The 22,513-nt window shown below is 46.5% G+C and overlaps 1 protein-coding gene across 5 annotated transcripts in view; it reads right to left on the bottom strand.

The window, feature by feature from the left end:
- Positions 1-22,513, bottom strand: part of MSI2 (musashi RNA binding protein 2) — a 472,007-nt gene that overhangs the window by 104,898 nt on the left and 344,596 nt on the right. The window contains exon 8 of one of the 5 annotated variants that reach the window (XM_064271282.1): positions 10,978-21,783. The exons of the other annotated variants lie outside the window; for them this stretch is intronic. Within the exon in view, the coding sequence (XP_064127352.1) occupies positions 21,212-21,783 (572 nt within the window). The 3' untranslated portion in view covers positions 10,978-21,211. Of the gene's footprint in view, positions 1-10,977; positions 21,784-22,513 lie in introns of those variants that run through there. 5 annotated transcript variants of the gene reach the window in all.

Raw genomic sequence — 22,513 nt, 5'->3', positions numbered from 1 at the left:
ATCAATAAATATTGACTGCAGAGTCATGGGCTCTAGTGGGGTCTACCCCATGGTGCCAAAGCCAAGTGACTTGGAAGTAAACTTGGACTCACATTGCTCCCATCTCAAAAGGAAACCTGGGCACACAATCCCTAGGCCACAGGGGTTTATTCAAATCTCTTCCCAGCCTATCCTGGGAATTACAGAGGTATCCAGGCATGAAATGGACTAAATTTCTTCTCCTTTCCCAGTCATCCAAGCTGCTTTGGCTTGGCCCAATGGTGGTACTCCCAATTCTTCATGCTTAATAATGAAATACTTCGCTTGGCTGGGCAGCAAGCACAACCAGAGCTGGAAGCCAGGACTGGAAGAACCATAGCAGGCTGGAGGGGGAGGGGAAGGGGGGCACCAGGCCTGGGTGGTGGGGCCACATCTGGGGTTCCTGGAAGCTGGGGGGTCCAGGTAGGGCCAGTGGTCAGAAATACAGAAATAGTGGGGGCAGGAAGTCAGGAAATGCAAACACCCAGCCTCAGCCCGCAATAAACTTTTGACTGCAGCATGAGCCCTGCCCAGAGGGTGGCTGGGACAGGGCAAGGCAGATTGTTAGGGTGATAATAAATGGGTCCACCTAGGCTATAAAACCAGAGCTAAAGGAAAATCCAAAAAATAATAAATGCAGACCAGCCTCTGCCAGGCCCAAGTGGGAATAGAGAGAGTCACCTGATGGTACTTTTTTTCTGGAATATTCCTTCAAGGCCCTAAAAACCAGTTGCCACGGAGTTGATTCCAACTCATGGCGACTCAACGTGTTTCACGGCAGGACTGTGCTCCAGAGGGTTTTCAAGGGCTGATTTTTCAGAAGTAAATCACCAGGCATTTCTTCTGAGGTGCCTGTGGGTAGACTTGAACCTCCAACCTTTTGGTTAGTAGATGAGCGTGTTAACTGTAGTTGGTAACATAAAGGTTTCCTATCGTGAGGCCTTCTGACATGTCATTCTCTCATTTTTGGTTGTGACTAGAATGAACCTGGGCCTTGAGTTTAGACATGGGCTACAATTCCGGTTCCACAACTGATCAGCTGTGTGATGTCCCTCGGTGCCTCAGTTTTCTCAGTCATAAAATGGGGATAAATAATATCCACCTCATAGGGTTGTGGAGAATTTAAATGGCACGATGCATGCGAAGCTTAGCACAGTTCCTAGCCCTAACCAGGTGCTCAAGCATTACTGCCCCCTAGAGATCTGTTTTTCTTATACTGACTTACACCACTCACTTAATAAGGAGCCCTGATGGTGTAGCGGTTAAGAACTATGGCCGCTAACTAAAAGGACAGCAGTTCGAATCCACCAGGCGCTCCTTAGAAACTCTATGGGGCAGTTCTACTCTGTCTTATAGGGTCCCTATGAGTCAGAATAGACTCGGTGGCAGTGGGTTTTGGTTTGGTGGTACAGTGGTGTGGTTTGGTTTGGTTAAGTGGGGCAGTTCTACTCTGTCACACAGGGTCACTACGAGTCGAAATTGACTCCACGGCACCTAACTGACTTAATAATTTGACCCTGTAGGATGAGAGCTCCTGAAGATGGCTGCTGCCCAGCGGAAGCTGCGAGTATTCCTGTAACTCTAGCAACACCTTCCTCACTGATCAACATGGAGGAGAAGGATCCTTGGGAGGGGTTGGCCTGACACCTGGCACAACACTGCCCAGGGTGGGCGCTGGGCATATGTCAAGGATGGGCAAGGAGGCAAGGCCTGGATCTTCACAGGAGAAACCGCCTCTTCTTTCATCAAATGAGGTCCAGGTCCTCTCCGTGTGCTCTGGAGAAGGCAGCTGAGAGACCATGGAGCTTGCCCCGACTCAAGAATCAGTGCACAGTGAGGCTGTGGCCGTTCAGCTGCTTGGCTGTGGAGACCAGCGCCTTCAATTTATTTGTGTCTGGGGCCTTAAGGAACCTCAGCTGTCATCCCTTCCTTAGTTTATTACCAGATTTCTAAAATATTACATTCTTTATTATATCCAAATTCACTTTATTGCACTTGACAATACAGATAATCACATACCATATGCCCTAATGTTTTGAAACCAATGCATGTTGACAGCGGTTTTTATTCGTGATGCATAATTCCATCCCGCGCTCACAATAAGGCATCTGAACACCCAGGCTGGTGTTAAGACTTTTGCCAAATAACAGATGAACAATGCAGCAAGTTTCCCAGACACTGTCCCTTTCTTGCCATTCTCCACTGACAATGGGAAAAAAATGCACCTGAGCTGAAAAGACGGGTTTATCGAAGAGGAGCAAAAAAGCCGCCACCGCCACCACCCACCATTCACCGGAGGGTTTATAACGACTTATTGTGTTCCCCGCTTATGAAACTTGATACTGAAAAGAAGGCTTGGTCTTGAGCCAAACAGCAACTAATCATGCCAACCCATACTGAGAACAGCACAAAATGCCCCAAAGCTCTCATTAGGGGTCTCTCTTGTTGTTCCTCTTGTTTTGCTACAAGCAAATATTTGTCACTTCTCTATCTTGGTGAGACCCTCCCTCTCTTGTCCCCTCTCCTCATCCCCTGGGCATCCTCTCTGTTTCCAATTAGCCCCAAGCTCCTGGCAACATGAACACAGCCGGGGAGGATTCCGGAGCGAAGTCTTCTGGCCTTTCTCAAGCAGAAAGGCCAGGAGGGCAGGGAGCGGCTCCGCAGCTCCTTCACGGAGTTCCGGGGGAGGCTGCCGCCAGAAGAGCCCCGTGCTGTGCGGGCGGCAGAGGCAAAGGGTGGATAATGCAAAGATGATCCTCCAGCTTGGCAGAGGTGCCTGGAACAAAACAAAGCCATTTCACACGTCCCCTACCTTAGCGCTTTCACTCGCTTCAGAGAAGCACTCAAACAACTGTAAACCCATTAGATCATGTCAGACGTGGTGGGAGAGAATCAGCTCAGATTTACAGATGCTTAAAGCTTTAATGTATAGATATTCGTCTCCCCTGAAGACAGACGAGGGGACCAGGGTAGTGGTGTAGGACGGAAGAGGAAGAGACCACAGCTTTTTCACAATCATTCTCCCAGATAATGGGATTTCTCAACAATGGGAGGAGAGTGGAGGGAAGGAAAGCCATGCCTTTACTTGGCTGAACACTTGGCTATTTTTCCAAAGCTTTGCTTGGAGGTCACATGGTGGGGGGGGGGGGATGTAATCATCAACAATGCCCCTGGAGTAGGCTGCTGGGAGCAGAAGCAATGGGGACCTACCAAGAAGAGGCAGGAACATAAGATGCAGAAACACTCACCTACCTACAAAAGAGGCCAAATGAATCGAGGCATCTTATTTCATGTAACTGCTGTGCTCCTGAGCAGCTTAAATTATAACTCTTTTTCATAAATAAAAAAACTACTTTCTCTCCAGGCTTACATTATGACTCCAAGAAGGGCTTTCTCATTATTTCTTAATCACCTTTAGCAGGCAGGGGCTCCTCCTACTATCTTCAAAGGTTCTTCCCCCTTTTTTTTCCTTTTCCCTTGCATGTCTATCATGTATCAAGTACCCAAAAAAAACCAAAAACCAAACCTAGTGCCATTGAGTCGATTCCGACTCATAGCGACCCTAGAGGACAGAGTAGAACTGCCCCATAGAGTTTCCAAGGAGTACCTGGCAGATTTGAACTGCCGACCCTTTGGTTAGCAGCTGTAGCACTTAACCACTATGCCACCAGGGTTTCCATGTATCAAGTACAGTAGTAAATAATTGATAACTAAACCAAGATATGGAGTCCCTGGGTGGTGTAAACAGTTAACCTGCTTGGCTGCTAACAGAAAGGTTGGCGGTTCAAGCCCACACAGTGGTGCCTTGAAAGCAAGCCTTGGAGATCCACTTCCAAAAAATTAGCCATTGAAAACCCTATGGAGCACAACTGTACCTGACATATATGAGGTTGCCATGAGTGGGAATCAACTTGACACAACTGTTTTTTTTTTTTAAACCAGGGAGACCAGATTACAAATATATATTCATAAAGAATCCTCCTGAAATACTGGTTGTTCTCCAAAGGGTCAACTCTGGAAATAAGATGCTCTGGGCTAGGCTGGGCTTTCATAAAGGAGCCCTGTGGCACAGTAGTTAAAGCAATCGGCTGCTACCTGAAAGCCTGGCAGTTCCAAAAACCACCAGCGGCTCCTGGGGAGAAAGATGTGGTAGTCTGCTTCCACAGAGATTTATAGCCTCCGAAAACCTGTGGGGTCACTGTAAGTCAGAATCAACTTGATGGCAGTGGTTTGGTGTTTTGTGTTTTGGGCTTTCTACAAGTGGACCCACGTGTGTTTTACAAAGTGCCCACCACGCACCCTATTCCCTGGTCCCATCTCCCGGCTGCACCAATGCCATTCTCCTGGGGAAAGGGACAGCACCCCTCATGAGGGCATAACAGTTGGGTAGCTCTTGGTGTCACTAAGTTCTTCCTCATCTAAGGATCAATTTTTCTCTTAGTAACTTCACGCATGGCCATTTACAGGCAGAGAGGAACCAGTCCTGCCCCTGCTCCCAGGGGCAGACCTTCAAGATCTAATGGCTGCCATCTTGTTCCTCCTCAATTTAGTCTCTTCTGGTTCCTCCTAAATTTCTTCCATAATGCTATTTGCAATCTCCTCTGATATAATTTACCCTGCCAACGTCCCTCCTAAAATGGGACGCCTGGAATGGAGTAAGTCTTCCACATGTAGTCTGAGCAATGCAGAGTACTACCACAGAACTGCACTCCTATTTATGCAGTCCAAGGTGGCTTTCTTTCCCCGCTCCTTTACTCCATTGCTCAAAGAAAGCTTTCGGTCAATAAAAACCCCGGACTTTGTGTAAACCATTATCAGAATCTCTCCCCTCAGCCTTCACTTGTTTTCCTTTCTTTAAAATACATACTTTGATTGTAATCTTCTGAGTACAGTATAAAAATAATAGAGATGCGTTTTAAATCCTCAGAAACCTGTGGTGCAATGGATAGCTTTTGTGTGCCCTTTCTCGCCATGGTCTTGTAACTCCCACCCCAGTGATTAGGTGGAATGCTACGAATAGGGTAATTGTGGCCCACTAAGGGGATTGGTCAGTTTTGCCACCCTGCTGGGCTTGAAATGAGCCATCCCAGAGGTGGGAAAGAGAGAATCCCACCATTAACAAGGAAGGACAGCCAAGAGTGGAGCGTGTCTTTTGGACCTGGGATTCCTGCGCCGAGAAGCTCCTGGAACCAGGAGACAGAGAGGGAGAAAGAGAGCAGTAAAACTGAAGGCAACGAGAACCGGTGGTGGAGACCTGGCCCGTGCAGCAAGAAAGCTGAGTGCCTTTGGGCAGAGGCTGAAGGCCAGGGAGATAAACCGCACAATTGTGAGTATTGTCTGTGAGTTGTGTGTGGCCAATGCAATGAATTCTTGAACTCAGCAGAGAAGTAGAGAGTACCGTGGGAGGGACGGCTGGTGTTAGAATTTGTAAAGAAGGTGGAGAGAGGAGGCATGTTGACCTCCACCTCATAGGATTCAGCCTTGGGCTTTTGATCTTGATTCTCCTTCCCTCTGGTGAAGTTAGAGAGGGTCAGATACTGCCCCTTCGCTGTTGTTACAAAAATACAAAAAACACTTACTCCCACAATAAACATTTATTGGACATCTGCTACATGGAAGCAGTGGAGCCTTTAGGATACAGGGGTAAATAAGACCCAGCCTCTGCCCTTAAGGGGTGAGAGAAACACACAATCCATAATCTTCTGGGTGGTCCAAACGGTTATCACACTTAGCTTCTAAATTGGCTGTTCAAGTCCACTCAGAGGCTGCTGAGAGGAAAGGCCTGGCGATCTGCTCCTGAAAAACCTGCCAGTGAAAACCTTGTGGGGTACAGTTCTACTCTGATACACATGGGTCCCCATGAGTTGGAAATGAACTTGACGGCAACTGGTTTTTAAAAAATAATCTCCACAGCCAATGAGCAAAGAATGGAGGTGTTATGGCATACACTCCAAGATTGCTGTTGCCTTGTCCACCACTGCATTCCCATCTCCTTGGTTAGCGCCCAGCACACAGTAGGTGCTCAATAAATAAATTAATGTCACAGAAATGACTGGCTTTGGAAGCTGGCCTTCCAGTCAGTCTCTGCACATATAAAATGATTTTTTTTTTTTTTTTTGGCAAAGACCAAATTAGTCATGACCAGAGGCAGTCAGTGCCAGCCCAAGTGTAAAGTAAAGAAAAGGTGCCTCAGGCTCCTTCCTCAGTCAGCCAGAGCCTCCATTTCCAACAGGCGTCCAGAGGCTGGTCCCGGAGAGTAGGACCCACTTAGCTGAAGGTCTGAGGTGGAAAGGAGCAAGAGAACAGAAGAGGCAGGAAGCCAATTCCAGGATCCCTAGGCCTAGCCAAACAAAGCCAGCTCCCTTCTCTGGAAAAGCCCACTTGGAAAGGCTTTGATAGAAGTTCCTATTTCTCTGGGCAGCTGGCAGCTTGGCAGAGCCGTGTGGTGATTTAGAAAGGAAACTGGAGATGTGGAGTGTATGGTTTGCTCCCGCTGAACGGCCACTCAGCCAAGTCAAATTTGGTTCTCCCGCATCTACCAACAAGGCGGTGTGTTTGAGCATCTAGGGTAAATGGTGCCATGGAAACTCCAAGCCAGACAGAGTGCTGGGCTGTATCTCAAAATCACCGTCTCCCCACGAAGGAGCTATAGTTCCCTAGGGCTGCGTGGAGGAGACAGGAGCAGCCAGTAGGCAGCCAGGACAGATCTACTCCAGCTGTGATTTTCTTTTTTAAGCAGCATTTCTTTAAGGAGTTCCCGTGTGGTGCAAACAGTTAACAAACTCAGCTCCTATCTGAAAGACTGGAGTCTGAGTCCACCCAGAGGTGCCTCGGAAGAAAGGCCTGGATATTTGCTTCCAGAAAAGCAGCCATTGAAAACCTGTGGAGCACAGTTCTACTCTGACACACATGGGATCGCCGTGAGTTGGAATCACTTTGACAGCAACTTTTTTTTTTTTTTCCTGTCTTTGAAGGACTAGAGAGCTGTCTGCTCCATTCATCCCATAAGATTGTTAAGCCAGAAGCTCAGCTGCACTTGGTAGATGAGAGAAGACGGCAGCTAGGACAGAACTCAAGCCCAGAAAGAGACCGCCTGCTACTGCTGAGCCCAGAACATTGTGCCCTTAAAAGCACCTAGCCTCTTTCCAGTATAGCAACCTTCCAGGGGAGGTGGGATTGGACACTGGAGGCTCAAACCTGGGGAGAGGACCCAGAACAGCGTTCTCAACCTGGGAGCTGTGGACTGGTCCATGGGCTGTCCTCTTGGCCCCACCCAGCCCCATAACCATCCCGTCACCACCTCCCATCCCTCCAAAGGAAGATGTTCCTATCCAATGATATACGCCCTGGACTCACGAGGGCTTTGCCTTCTGGTTCTTAGTTCCTGGATTTCTGACAGCTAGCAGGTATAATGGACCTGCTTATTTTACTGCATTGGCTTGTAAAGCGACATAACCAAATAGTGATGGAGAAAGAAGCTAGCAGTGGTGGAGGCCTCAGCAGGGGCTGGGAACAGGGCAGCAGTTAAGTAATGCCTTGGCCATTCACTCTCTCCAGGGCACCAGCAGCCCAGCACTGCTGGGGCTGACGGAAATGGTATGAGTGCTGGGGGCTAGGGAAGCACAGACAGGCCGGGGCTGGAGATTCACGTCCCAACCTGGGATCAAAAACCCCTAGCCCACTGAGGCAGAGGCAGAGCTGCCTCCTGATGTGTTTCTTCGAGGACAAACCACTCTGCTTTCCCACCTGTGCTTCTTCATTTTATTGGGTCCTCATCATTACCATCACTGCAACCCCCATTTATCGAGCACAAACACTGAACTCAAAGTAATATACATCACCTCTAATCCTTCTAGCATGCCCTGAAGATAGGTAACATCATCCCAATTTGACAAACAAAGGAGCTGGAGGCTTGGCAAAGTGAAGTTACTTGCCCATGGCCTCTCGCTAAGTGAGAAGTCAGGCTGGGATTCAAACCCAGGTCGGTCTGTCACTAGTACCTGGACTTTCCTCTCCATCAGCCCCTGGAAGGGAAACCAGAATAAATGGAAGGCTGAGCGCTAACACAGCTCTGGATAAGCCACCATACGCCGAGGCTAAGCGACTGAGGAGTTATCTTTGTTAATGAATGTGGTGGTCTGGGATCCTCAGAGGGTCTGCAGTGAGTGACGGGTGATCAATTCCTCCCTTCACCCTTACCAGCTGTATCACCCTGGAGAACTCCCATGAGCTCCACAGGCTCAGCTTCCTCACTGAGGACGGAGATTTCATTCTGCACTGTTCGCTGCTGCTTTCCCAGTGCCCAGAACTTGTGCTGGATAAAAAGTAGTCAAATAAATGAATGAATCTGAAAAATGCAGGTCCCAACGACATCCTTCCTACCACTCTTATTAATGAGATAACGTAGTTGAGCACTTTGCACAGAGTATGGCACACACTAAGGAGCCCTAGTAGTGCAAACGGTTAAGTGCTTGGCTGCTAACCAAAAGGTTCACAGTTCAAACCCATGCAGCAGCTCCATGGGAGAGAGACCTGGTGATCTGCCTGTATAAAGATTACAGTCAAGAAAATTCCACGGGGCAGTTCTACTCTGTCACAGGGGGTTGTTATGAGCTGGAATTGACTCAACAGCACCCAACAACAACAATGGCACACACTAAGGGATCAATGAGCAGAAGTTGTTGGTTATTGTTAATATTATTCTTATTGTTAATATCATTGCTTCACAAGTTTGTTATGATGATCAGTGCATTTGTGAGTTACATTAAAAAAAAAAAAATCAGTTGGCATCAAGTCAGCTCCAACTCATGGCGACCCCATGTGTGACAGAGTAGCACTGTGCGCCACAGAGTTTTCAATGGCTGGTTACTGGGAATTAGATCACCAGGTGAACTATAAAGAGTTATAGACACATAAGCCAGTGGCTTTACAATAACTGGCAACCAATGTTGAAAAATAAGGGCAGACATTGACAAATGGTCATCGTTCACGGAGAGCCCAGCAAGAGGCCTCCCAGGAGGCTGCCCCTCATGGTTCCATTGGATAAGCGTGTCTGGGGCCTGGTCGGGGGAGCCCTTTCCATGCTCTGCCCCAGGTCACTGTGACCATTTGGGATCCTCAGGCCAAGCGGCCGGGCATGTCCATACTTGCACAGTGATTCTGGCGAGAATGCCTTCTGCTCAGGTCACTCAATGCCCGTAAGTTACAACCACCTCGGCCAGGTCCCTGCTCAGCTCTGAAAACTCTAAAAATAGAGTTCATGACAGAAACCTAAATCCAGACTCCTCTAAATCAGGGCAGTGGGGAGCAGGTGCTACCCTGACTGTGGCGCCGTGCAGACGTGAAGAGACCAGTGAGGTTCGCTCTCACCTCCAGCAAGGAGGGTTCTTTGCACAGAAGGTACCTCTTTCTCTCCAAAGTGTCAGTCTCTTTTGAGTCAATCAGCACTGGTTTAGTACCCACTTATGTGCTCCGAAGGACCTGAGGCCAAATCAGCCATGCCTCAAGGTGATAAAATGGACAGAGATAAGCACACAGGCAAATAACTCTAATTCAGGACAGATTTCCTGAAGGAAAAGGGTAAATGATAGATTGATCTTTTTATTTTTTTTTTAATTTGATTGTGGTAAAATATATGTAACATAAACTTGCCATCTTAACCATTAAAAAATTTACTGTGGTAAAATATATATAACATAAAATGTGCCATTTTAACCATTTAAAAAAAAAGTTTATTGTAATGAGAAACTAATTTGCTCTGTAAACTTTCACCTGAAGCACGATAAAAAAAATTTAATTAAGTAAAAGAATAGTTTATTGTGGTAAAACATATATAAAAAGTTTGCCAGTCTTTTTTTGTTATGTGACCCTAGTTGTTATCCCTGAAAGCACACTCCCCCTTTCCACCCTGGATTTCCCGTGTCCATTTAACCCACTCCTGTCCCTTTCTGCCTTTTCATCTCACCTCTGGACAGGAGTCGCCCATTTAGTCTGTGTTTCTACTGGAACTAGGAAGCACACTCTTCACAAGTATCATTTTATGTCTTATAGTCCAGCCTAATCTTTGTTTGAAGAGAGTTGGCTTTGGGAATGGTTTTAGTTCTGGGTACAGAGTCTGGAGGCCACAGCTTCTAGGGTTCCGCCAGTCTAGTCAGACCATTAAGTCTAGTCTTTTAAGTGAATTTGAGTTCTGCACCACACTTTTCTCCTCATCCATCAGGGACTCTCTGTTGTGTTCCTTGTCAGGGTGGTCATTGGTGGTAGCTGGGCACCATCTAGTTCTTTGGGATTCAGGCTGAAGGAGTCTCTGGTTTATGTGGCCCTTTTTGTCTCTTGGGCTAATTTCCCTTGTGTCTTTGGTATTCTTTATTTTCCTTTGCTCCAGGTGGGTTGGGACCGACTGATGCATCTTAGCTGGCCTCTCACAAGTTTTAAGACCCCAGATGCCAGTCACCAAAGTGGGATGCAGAACATTTTGCTAATTTTGTTATGCCCATTGACCCAGATGTCCCCCAAAACCATGGTCCCCAGACCCCTGCCCCTGCTACTCTGTCCCTCAAAGTATCTGGCTGTGTTTAGGAAACTTCTTAGCTTTTGGTGTAGTCCAGTTGACTTCCCCTGTATTGTGTGTTATCCTTCCCCTCACCTAAGATAAAAAAAAGAAACCTAGTTAGTGAATTCCCCTCTCCCTCCCACCCCACCCTCATAACCATCAAAGGACGTCTTTTTCTGAGTTCTTTAACAGTGGTCTCATACAATTTTTCTCCTTTGCAACTGAATAGTTTCACTAAGCATAATGCCTTCCAGATTTATCCACGTTATCAGATGTTTTGCAGATTCATCGTTGTTCTTTATCGGTGTGTAGTATTCCATTGTGTGAATATACCATAATTTGTTTATCCATTCTTGCACTAATGGGTGCCTAGGTTATTCCTATCTTTTCGCTATTGTGCTGCAATGAACATGGGTGTGCATATATCTATTCGTGCGACAGCTCTTATTTCTCTTATATTCCAAGGAGTGGGATTGCTGGATCATATGGTACTTTTATTTCTAGCTTTTTAGGGTAGTGCCAAATCGATTTTCAAAGTGGTTGCACCATTTTACATTCCCACTAGCAATGTGTAAGTGTTCCAGTCTCTTCACAACCTCTCCAACATTTATTATTTTGTGTTTTTTGGAATAATGCCAGTCTTGTTGGGGTGAGATGGTATCTCACTGTAGTTTTGATTAGTATTTCTCTAATGGCTGATGATCATGAGCGTTTCCTCATGTATCTGTTAGCTGCCTGAATGTCTTCTTTGGTGAAGTGCCTGTTCATATCCTTTGCTCATTTTTAAATTGGGTTATCTTTTTGTTGTTGAAGTTTTTTTTAGTAGATTTCAGGAATTAGACCCTGATCAGATTATGTTGTAGCAACAAAAATTTTTTTGCAGTCTGTAGGTTGTCTTTTTACTCTTTTGGTGAAGTCCTTTGATGAGCGTAAGTGTTTGATTTTTAGGAGCTCCCAGTTATCTAGTTTCTCTTCTGGTGTTTGTGCATTGTTAGTTATGTTTTGTATTCTGTTTATGCCATGTATTAGGGCTCCTAGTATTGTCCCTATTTTTTTCTTCCATGATCTTCATAGTTTAAGATTTCATATTTAGGTCTTTGATTCATTTTGAGTTAGTTTTTGTGCATGGTGTGAGGTATGGGTCTTGTTTCATTTTTTGCAGATGAATATTCAGTTATATCAGCACCATTTGTTAAAGAGACTGTCTTTCCCCCACTTAATGGACTTTGGGCCTTTGTCAAATATTAGCTGTTTATAGGTGGATGAATTTATGTCTGGATTCTCAGTTCTGTTCCATTGGCCTATGTATCTGTTGTACCAGTACCAGGCTGTTTTGACTACCAGATCAGTATAATAGATTCTAAAACCAGGTAGTGTTAGGCCTCCCAATTTGTTCTTCCTCAGTAATGTTTTACTTATCCAGGGCCTCTCGCTTTCCATATGAAGTTGGTGATTTGTTTCTCCAACTAAATGTCGTTGGGATATGGATCGGGACTGCATTGTTATCTGTAGATGGCTTCGGTAGAACTGACATTTTCACAATGTTGAATCTTCCTATCCATGAGCAAAGTATGTTTATCCACTTATGTAGGTCTCTTTTGGTTTCTTGCAGTAGTGTTTTGTAGTTTTCTTTGTATAGGTTTTTTACGTTTCTGGTTTTTATTCCTAAATATTTTATCTTCTTGGGGACTATTGTAAATGGTATTGATTTGGTGATTTCCTCTTTGAAGTTCTCTTTGTTGGTATAAAGGAATCCAAGTGATTTTTTTTATGTTTATCTTGTATCCTGATACTTTGCTGAAATCTTCTATCAGTTTCAGTAGTTTCCTTGTGGATTCTTTGGGGTTTTCTGTGTACGAGACTATATCATCTTCGAATAGGGATACTTTTACTTCTTCCTTGCCAATTTGGATGCCTTTTATTTCTTTTTATTGCCTTATTTCTCTGGCTAGGACTTTCAGCACAATGTTAAATAAGAGTGGTGATAAAGGGCATCCTTGTCTGGTTTCCGTTCTCAAGGGGAATGTTTTCAGACTCTCTTCATTTAGGATGATGTTGACTATTGGCTTTGTATAAAAGCTCTTTATTATGTTTAGGAATTTCCCTTATATTCCTATTTTGCTGAGAGTTTTATTATGAGTGGGTGTTAGACTTTGTCAAATGCCTTTTCTGCATCAGTTGATAAGATCACATGGTTCTTGTTTTTTGTTTCTTTTAGTCATTTTTTAAATGTACGATTCACTGACAATAATTACATTCACAATGTTGTGCAACCAACACTACTACTGATTTCCAAAACTTTTTCATCACCCCAAACAGAAACTCAGAATGGTTGCTAAAAAGCAACTCCTCAGAAGCTAGAGTCCAGAGACGGTGCCCCACAGCCCAAGGCTCCAGGCTATGCAAATTCCCCTAATCCTGGGGCTTCTGTGGCAAGTCCTCCCTCTTTTCCAGGCTGCTCATGCTGAATACCATCTTGCTTAGTGAACCCAACATTTCCGGAATAGGGTGAGGCTCAAAATAATTCTCACAGTGAGACTCACTGGGACCTAAATAGCTTTGCTGATTAAACCTCTGAGTCCTTATCTGAACCTGCCACATTCTGCCCCGGTGATGCCAAATCCTTCCCTGCTTCCCAGCAAGTTCAGAACCAAGGGTCTGATTCTGCCACACACACCTGTTAGGGTCACCTGTTCTTACTTAACTGGCTACAACCCCACTGATTTCCATTTTGGAATGGCTGATCAGCTTTCCAGCTCCCCACCACACACACCAAAGCAGAGAGGAACCCCGGTGGCTCAGTGGTTAAGTGCTCTGCTGCTAACGGAAAGGTCAGTGGTTCAAACCCACCAGTGGCTCTGTATGAGAAAAGACCTGGCAATCTGTTCTCGTAAAGATTTACAGCCTAAAGTGCAATTAAAAAAAAAAAAAAAAAGATTTACAGCCTAGGAGACCCTATGGGGCAGCTCTACTCTGTCCTATAAGGTTGCTATGCATCAGAATCAACTAGACAGCATACAACAACAACACTTATACAGATCCCTCTCTGGGGGCCTGGAGAACAAGAGCGGTCAAGGAAAGGCTGAGATGAAACGGGGGAAATGGTCACTTGCAGAGAGACGGTTTGAAATCTCCTGATTTCAGGGAATTAGAGGCACATGGCCAGCCAGGGGTGTCACTGGAGTTGGTGTCACCCAGAGCGGTAACTCATTGTGTCACCCCCCTATGCTAATTACCACAATATTGTGGCTAAAACACAAGAAAATGGAACAAAATCAGTGGCTATAAAAACACCCGCAGCCACGAAAACAACAGCATGTGCCTGCAGCCCAAGCAGACGAAATCACATGATTCAAAGCCTCATGGCAACTAAGTAATAAGGACAGTCTGACTGGAGAGCATTAGAAGGTTCAAAAAGTAAATTAGCATAGAGTTTTAGCCTTGTAGGTATATTGATACATGCAAGCTGGGCTTACAAAAAACATTTTTGTTGTTGTAACTAACTACAGAGATATTTTCATAAAAAATAATAAATTTCTGCTAAAGCACTGCACAAAGATTTTGTAGACAGTCATTTTGCTGTCACCGCCTCTGACGGTGTCACTGGTGTGGTCCGCACTCCCTGATCTCCCCTAGTGGCACCACTGTGGTCAGCTGTATAAAACATCAACTCTTCTATTTTGTAACCTACTCAGCTGGAAACAGCAAAGAAAGAGCTGACGACTATGTGTCTGGATTCACTCACAATGTATCATTATAGTAATTATTGTTATTTCACCACTGTCTTTTCGAACCATTCCCACAGGTTATTTCACTTTATCCTCACAATCATACAATGAGGCTATCTCAAAAGGGATTATTATCCCCACTTTAACCCAAGAGGAAACTGAGGTATAGGCTGTGGCCTTTGACCCTGGCCATACTGCATATCGAATGAAAATGACAAGAGAACTGGAGCATCGCCAGTCTTGCCTCTGACCAGATATCCAGAGTCCAGGGGTTTCTGAGGTAAAGGCAGGTAAACTACCACCAGGTTGAACAGAAGCAGGTCTCCCCAGGATCAGGCAGGCCACAGAGGCAGGCACCTCAGGCCCTGGGTCGGGGAGGCGCCTGCTCCCTCAGAGCAGCAACTCTCTCCTGCACAGCCTCCTTTCCTTGCCTGTGTCCTTCCCTCTCATGGTCCCGTGGCCAGGCCACTCTGTTCAGAATGTGAGAGGAGAAGGTTTAACAAGCGACAACAGCTCATCCTGGATTGATTCTCCCCTTGCTGGGGCTGGGGCAGGAAAGGAGGGCAGCAGCCTCCTTCTCCTCTTTAACGGTGACAAGCAGTAAAAGATTAGCGGCACGCTCTCAGCCTCTAGGTTCCTCAGAGATAAATGATGTCAGGACTGGGCGAAAGCTTGGTTCCTAGTTAAAGCCGCCGCCGTGGCTCTAGAAATGAAACACCGTTCAACATCCTGCCCTCGGCTCAAAAGCTCTGTGCTAGACCCGATACCTCAGAGAGGCAGGCAATTATAGCTGATGGCATGGTCCTTGCTTGGTCTTCTACAGCAAGACAGCAGACAGACACTGGCCACAGCAGGTGACAGGCCCTGAACCCACCCCGTGGCTCATGCTTTCCCCAAATCTGCAGGGGAAACCTCTACAGAGGCCGTAATTGCTACCTCAACTGCCTGTTCCCTGCCTGACCTTACCCCAGAAACCCAGCCCAGCTAACCCAGCCAAGCCTCATCTACCTGCCCACCAGACTAGCTTGTCAGGGACCCCCACCTCAGAGAGGGTCCAGCTTGGGCAGCAGTGAGGAGTGGTTTAACTCTGGCAACCTGGACACACCCATCTGAACAAAGGCAGCGGGGACTACGCTGAGGTTCCTTCTTTGCCTCAGATAGATGGTTTTTGTTTTCTTGATAAATACTCCAACCAGCAGTATGGCCTCATAATTGAGAGCACGAGAATAAATTCTCAAATCAACAGAACCCCAAGGACCATGGATGAGAGGGAGGAGAAGGGAGCTACACAGAAGGGCTTGACCTTGAGTCTCCAGCACTATCCATTTTTACCAGCCAGTGGGGGCCTCAGGGCAAGGCCCCAGTTCCCCATTCGAATCCTGGCTCCCATGCTCCCTGGGAAAACTCAGAAATGATGAAAGCACAGCCTCAGAACTCACCCATAACTCTTCCACCAAAGAGAACCACTGTTAACAGTTTGGAGAATTTCTCTCCTTCCACAAATACTGCTTGACCGCCATGCCTCTCAGCCCTGGCTGCATCTCGGAATCAATTGGGGAGCCTTAAGACTGATCTCCAGGCCTCACATGCAGAGACTCTGATGTACTTGGTCTGAGGTGGGGCCTAGGAATTGGTATTCTATAAAAGCTCCCCAGGTGATTCTAACTCTAATGTGATTCATCGTGTATATAAATTTTACAGCTTTTCAGGTAATATTATATCATCAGCATTTCCATATGTCATTTGAAAACTCTCTGTAAACACCATTTTAATGGATGTGCAATAAACTACCATATGAATGTACCATAATTTCCTCTCCATTTGCACTCTGTAAGTGTTTTCCTGAGTGTGTGTCGGCACGTGGGCTGTGTCCAGACCTTTCCCCAATTCTCAAAGTAGGTCCATTTCACCCCTTTCCCAGTGGCTCCCAAAGAGTTGGGTCCCCAGAGGTTGGGCAATGAGCCCGTCCTGCTAGCAGGCTGGCTGGTGGCACACAAAGCTCAGGGATACGTGGGTTGGGCCCCTGCACTGTCATCTTGGGATCCTGTACTGCACCCGGGAATTCTTTACCAACTGGCTAACTGACCACCTCTGCCAGGAGGACCACCATGGAGAAGATACACCCAGATGGCCCTGGGTGAAAACCCATACGCCAAGACGGGCTCTGTGTTAATTAACCAGGCTCCATTTTCCCTCCTGAGATCCCCATGGAGCTCCCACAGTCTCGCTGGTTTAGGATTAAAAGTTAACCAGTTGCCGTCAAATCAGTTCTGACTCATGGCGGCCCCATACGTGTCAGGGTAGAACTGTGTTCCACAGGGTTTTCAATGGCTGATTTTTCAGAAGTAGATCACCAGGCCTTTCTTCCAAGGGACCTCTGGGTGGACTCAAACCTCCAATCTTTCAGTTAGCAGCTCAGCATATTAACCATTTGTGCCACCCAGGGACTCCTGGTTTAGGACAGTCGCTACCTTAACAGGCATTTTGAATCTTCTCATTTTGGACCAGAAACCCAGTCAGGAGCTGATTCTTCATCTTCCTATACCTGCTTCTCTTGCTTCTTCCTCAGAGATTCTTGAACTTCCTGCATCTCTCCAGAAACAGGGACCTCATCAGCCCAGGCATGCAAGGTGCATTGTCTTGGAGCCTCAGGCTCAGGTCCTAGAAGTTCAAACACTGAGATGGATCAGGTCCTGGATACAGGGGGTCATTCTAGAGGGTTCTCATGGCTCCTTTCACCACCAGAATGTTCAGCTTTTAGAGGATCTGCCAGCAAGACAGTTGACCCCAACACTGGGACAAAGATGCTTCTTTTATCAGCCTCCTTCCAGATGTTCTAGGAAGGAGCAAACACCTGGCAAGCAAACTGGAGCCCATTTCCAATTTGAAGCTACTTGTTCCCCATCAGGAAGCATCAGTCAAGGCCCCTCCATTTCCCACTCGGGTAACATCTGGCAAGTCTATGATTAGAAGCACATGCTAGCAGTTACTAACATACTTTCCAGCGAAATCTAAGCTTAGTCTCTGGAGTCCCATCTTCCCTCCTCTCTCTAATCCGATGTCCCACCCCATTCACCTCCCCATCCTAGCTTTGCCGAGCTATACTTCGAAACAGATGTTGCACCTGACCGAAGATCGCCCAGGCATGTGGCCAAAAATCTAAAAAAAAAAAAAAAGAAAAAAGGCTGCACATGGAACAGTCTTCCCAAGTCCAAGATAGCTCAGTAAATATCACCCTCAGTTCCCCTTTCTCCTCCATTACCAGCCAGGCCCAGGTGTGCTCAGGTCTACCATCCTGACCTTTCCGCTCGTCAATAAACATCATCATAGCCTGTCATTCCCACTCAGCAGGCATTACAAAAACCAGGCCACAGGTATGCCCATTTTGGTTAAAATTCTAAGTCAGTTAACATGGAGCAATGTGCTGAACAGGGCCACTAGGAGTTTAACATCTCTCCTTTCCAGTAAACCTGGTTTAGTTTGAAGGCCCCTATTGGGTGAGTTTGAAGGCCCCTATTGGGTGTGTGTCGGGGGGTGGCGGGGGAATCAACTGGGCAGAAGGGAGATCAGCGGCTGGAACGAGAAGGTGTTAACCGTTAGGAGCTAAGCCATTAAGAGCCACTAAGAAAGCTCTAGAATCAGGATAATTTAACCACCTTTTTCTGGGAGGCCCTTGGGAGTCTACCTGTTACAGGCTTCTTACCCTAAATTACTAATAGCAATAGGGAGTCTTCATTATGAGTGGGGTAGGATTTGGGGCCAAGAAAGCACCCAAGAAAGGGGGCCTGAGGACCCTGTTTACTGGATTATGTCACAGTTAACATTGCCCTGGAAACTTCTCTTTACTCTTCAATAAGTTTTTTTTTTTTTTTAAATACTGATTATATATATATATATATTTAATATAATCTTTATTTTGGGTGGCAATATACACAACCAAACACATATCAAACATTTACAATTTCTGCATGAACAGTTCAGTAACATTGGTCACGTACTTCGCCTTGTGTCACCATCCTAACTTTCTCTATCCATATTGTCTCCTCACTATCAATTTAGGCTCTCTGCCTTTTAAAGTTCTCATCTGTGCTTTAGACCAACTGTTGTCAGTTCACCCTCATGTAGATATTTCTTTATAAAAGCGCTATGCTCAAGTAAGTCAAACATCCTTTATTAACTAGGCTAAACTGTTGTTTAGTGATGGTTTCATGGGATAGTTTCAGTCCTCCGTAGGTTCTTAACATCAACCTCGGGTGACTGTCTCGAATCTTGTACCCACATTATAGATCATCCAACTCATACTCAAATGTCCAAAGGAGTAGGAATGTACTGAAATAATGGTTTGGAAAAAATGCCTACAGCATGGTTCATTTTACATACAACATCCGTCTGTGAACCCGAAGGCGTCCTTCTATAGTGGGAGGGCTCAGGATCTCACCCCCATCACAGGAGCAACTGAGCTCACACCACACTCCTGTACCCAGCTCCCATCCAGGTTCCTTGCCTTCATTTCAGTCTGTCTTCCATTACACTACGCTGCTGCCAGCATGGAAACATTCAGAGAAGATAGGTTTTAGAGTTAGATAAACTCAGGTCCCATCCACAGAGCCACCACTTACAGGAAGTTACTGACACTCAAGGTGGCTTGGGTCCTTATCTATAAAATGGGGTAACAATACTTCTCTTGCAGGGTGAGAGTTAAGATTTGAAAAAAGTATTTATTGTAATGCTAAGCACATTGCAGGTGCCCGAGATTTCTTCTATCTCTTCTCTCCCCTTTCCATGATCTATTATAACTATAGACAGAGAAGACTGAGTGGCCAAACAAAAGAAAGACAAATTCATTCCACCCTTTCCTGGGGAACAGCCAAGTGGATTATCTTTGAGGGGCTGGCTTCATCGATCAGGAAGACGCTCAACTTTTCAGTGCCTGAGCAGGCCATGGGAGGCGGAATCCACTTTCTGACATCTCTGTAGCCACTCTGTCATGTGAGGCATGTACAACCCGCTTGAGAGCGGGGACTAGCGGTTGCTGGTTTACTGCTGGTTAAGGCAGCTACACTTTACAGTAACCCAGCATGGACAATATTATGAATGACACTTGCAAGCTGCCAGCCTGGGGACTCATTACAGTCAAGGTACAACATGGCGGCCTGCCAAGCCCCCAGCTTTCACACTCACTATGCCAGAACATCCACACACAATTTAATTGCATTATAATTTCAAAAGTGCTTTTCAAACTGGAAAAAGGCATTCACTGATTAACCAGCGAAGAGCAAAATTGTTTATGAAATTGAATACAAAAAGCTACAGAAATGTAATTGGGTCGTTCTAGCACCTAATTTTCAAGCCATTTTCCCCACTTATTTAATCACGAGATACAAAAGGAGCGACTGAATTGACTTCATACTAATTAGATTACTCCCTGCGATACTCCGGGCCCATATTCCAACTGGTTGATAGCAATGTTTTAAACGGAAACAAAACTGCTGTGGCAGCTTGTCTGCGGACAGAACTGGTTGTTCTGAATAGACCCTTCCCTTGGTTACATGAACAAGCATTTGCCCCCCAAGATCCCAAGCTCCCTCCTACATGTAACTGTCCTTGAAGAAACACCCCCTTCCATGGTATCAATACCCTTCCATGGTATCAATAGAAGAATCCTTGGGTCCTTCTCCAACACGCTCTGGAAAAATGGGTTTGAGCATGTCCCTTCTATTAAATCCTGCCACATTGCCAGCGGGGAGCAGCTGCTACACAGGCAGGCAGAGAAAGCCACAGGGCGGCTCTCCTAATTGGCTCTACAAGGCCCTTGGTGCACCTCTGAACACTTTTCCTTTCATTGTTTCATAAGCCAACTAGTGGCCCCAGCCTGATCGGTGGCAGCCTTGTGCGCAGGCCGGGCTCCTCGGAGTTTTTTTCATGCTTCTGCCCTGAGCTTTGGGAGGGGCAGCTGTGAGATGGGCCAGATTCTACGACCTCAGTCACTGAGCGAATGAGCCATTTTTGTCTTGGAAAGCAACGCTGTACTCCATTTCAGTGCCTTGGAGTGATACCTCATTTTGCCCTTGCGTTCTGTAAACATGGGTGACTTCTGCACAGGTAAACACAGCACATATCCGGCCCCGGCCCCCGGGGCACCGCCAGCCTCCTCAAGGTGTGTTATGGACTCCCTTACACCCATCCGGAGACTTTTTTTTTTGGATACATGGCACAGCCTTCTCCTGGCTTTTTAGCTCGTTTTGAATTTTATTAGGAGAAACATAATTGATTATATAATCAAATGTAAAACGTACATTATCAAGATATCTCAGCACTTCACAGGCCATTTAATCAAGGTATCTGGGGCTGCGCCAAAAGGAATTAACTTACATTAAGCCTCAAGTACGCATTGCTCTGCGTATTTGCTTCCCCATTTAAGGAGGGTCTTGCTCCCGGAGAACGGGAGATCAGCCTCCAAGGACTGAGCCATCCACAAGCTCTGGGTCTGAAGGTTTTCTGTGCCACTTATCAACTACTCCAAAGAGGAGAAGACCCAAAAGGCCTTATCTGCCAATGCTACAACTTCACACAGCCTCCAATCTCTCCAGTCTGTGAGAACGTCTTTGGGTGTCTGCCCACGTGTCCCAGAAACAAGCAGGCAGCAAAGGGAGGAGGAGAGGAGTTTTCGCTTCTGTTCGCTCATCATAAATTGCTACTCTCCCTGGGAAAGTAAACAGATGCTGTTTAGGAGGCAACAGGGGTGTCTCATGACTACAGCTAATTTTCACCAAACCCAGGGAGCCTGAGAGAGGAGCATGGCAAGGAGGGGGCTTCTGTCGGAACACCTCCTCCCCTTGCCACCTCTCCCCCTGCCACTCTCAAAGCCTACACAGATAAAGCCTGCTCCGTGAAGCTGCTCAAATGAACCCGCTCAACTGTCACTGCGCTTGGCCAAGGTGCCAGGCACAGTGCTAGGTCTGGGGGTATAACATGAATCACCGCCTGTCTTCAGAGACATCCCCGGGCAGACAATCCCAACAGGAAGCAAACAAGGTGGGGTGGGGCAGGAGATGACTCTGCCTGCAAGGAGGCAGGAGGCTCCCAGACAGGTACATCTCTGTGTGCGGGATGATCCCAGGAACCAAAAGGGCAGGGGGTGCATTCCAGCCAGAGATAATGGCAGGCACCCAGGCAAGGAGTTCTGCGGGAACATGGTGTGCTGTGACCTGTGGGCAAACAGCAGGCAGAACGATGTGGCTAAAGACCTGGGAGCAGTACTAAATGGCACATCAGATGCTCTGACTGCCCTGCTAAAAAATTCAGCCCTACAGAAAACGGGAACTCCATCATCATCTCTTCTCCAGAAGCATCGATCGTACCCAGGTACAGTGCCAGGCACTGCGAAGTGTCCAAGGAATCCTAACACAGCCTGGAGTATATTTTCAGGCTCTGGGTGTGTGGTCCTCAGCAAGGAACCACCTCTCTGAGTCTCAGTTTTCTCATCTGTAAAAGAGGAACACTGTGAGTGTTAAATAAGGCAATGTGTGTGACGTGCTTCAGGACAGTGCCTGGCTCCACTGGGTGCTGCATAGTTGCTGTTAAAGAACTTGGCAAAACAAGACATCCACACGTGGAATGGTAACAAACAACCCAAGGCTCCATGTTTGGCCCCAAGAGATATTTGCTCAATGACTAGAAGGCCAGGGATAAGTGCTGGGTGAGGAGGCAAGAGGGCAGCAGGGCTTCAGAACAGCATTGGCTATGTGCTCGCACCATTAACTGAATGAATAAGCAAATGAAATGCCATACAGCTCAGCATCTAATCGTATACTTGAGACTACCAGTTCTTGAGATGAAGACCATACTTTATACACCTGTACACCATGCTGTGCACAGGGTGTATGCTCTATAAACATGCTAAGTGATCTCCTGTTACAACAGGGGCTCCCCAGCAATGTGGCCCCCCAGAATCCCTCCTATCTCCCAAACCAAACTTGCAAATTAGAACTCAGAGGCCAGCATGGACTTTCAATTCCCATAAGGCTCTAACCTCAGGCCTCTGACACCATATTCATCATCACCATGGCCTCCTGTGCTTACTGGCAGTTTCCAGGCCACCCTACTTATACTCACTGAGGCCCAGAAACTGGTATTAGAACTGCCCCAAGCAGTGAAAAAGCCTCTATGTCCAGAAATTCCCCAAGAGGAAGAAAAGCATCTGAGGGTCCAAAGG

Source organism: Loxodonta africana, chromosome 18 (assembly GCF_030014295.1).
Source record: "Loxodonta africana isolate mLoxAfr1 chromosome 18, mLoxAfr1.hap2, whole genome shotgun sequence".
Lineage (NCBI taxonomy): Eukaryota > Metazoa > Chordata > Mammalia > Proboscidea > Elephantidae > Loxodonta > Loxodonta africana.
The sequence above is the reverse complement of the archived record's forward strand: the minus strand, read 5'-3'. Positions and strand labels throughout refer to the sequence as shown.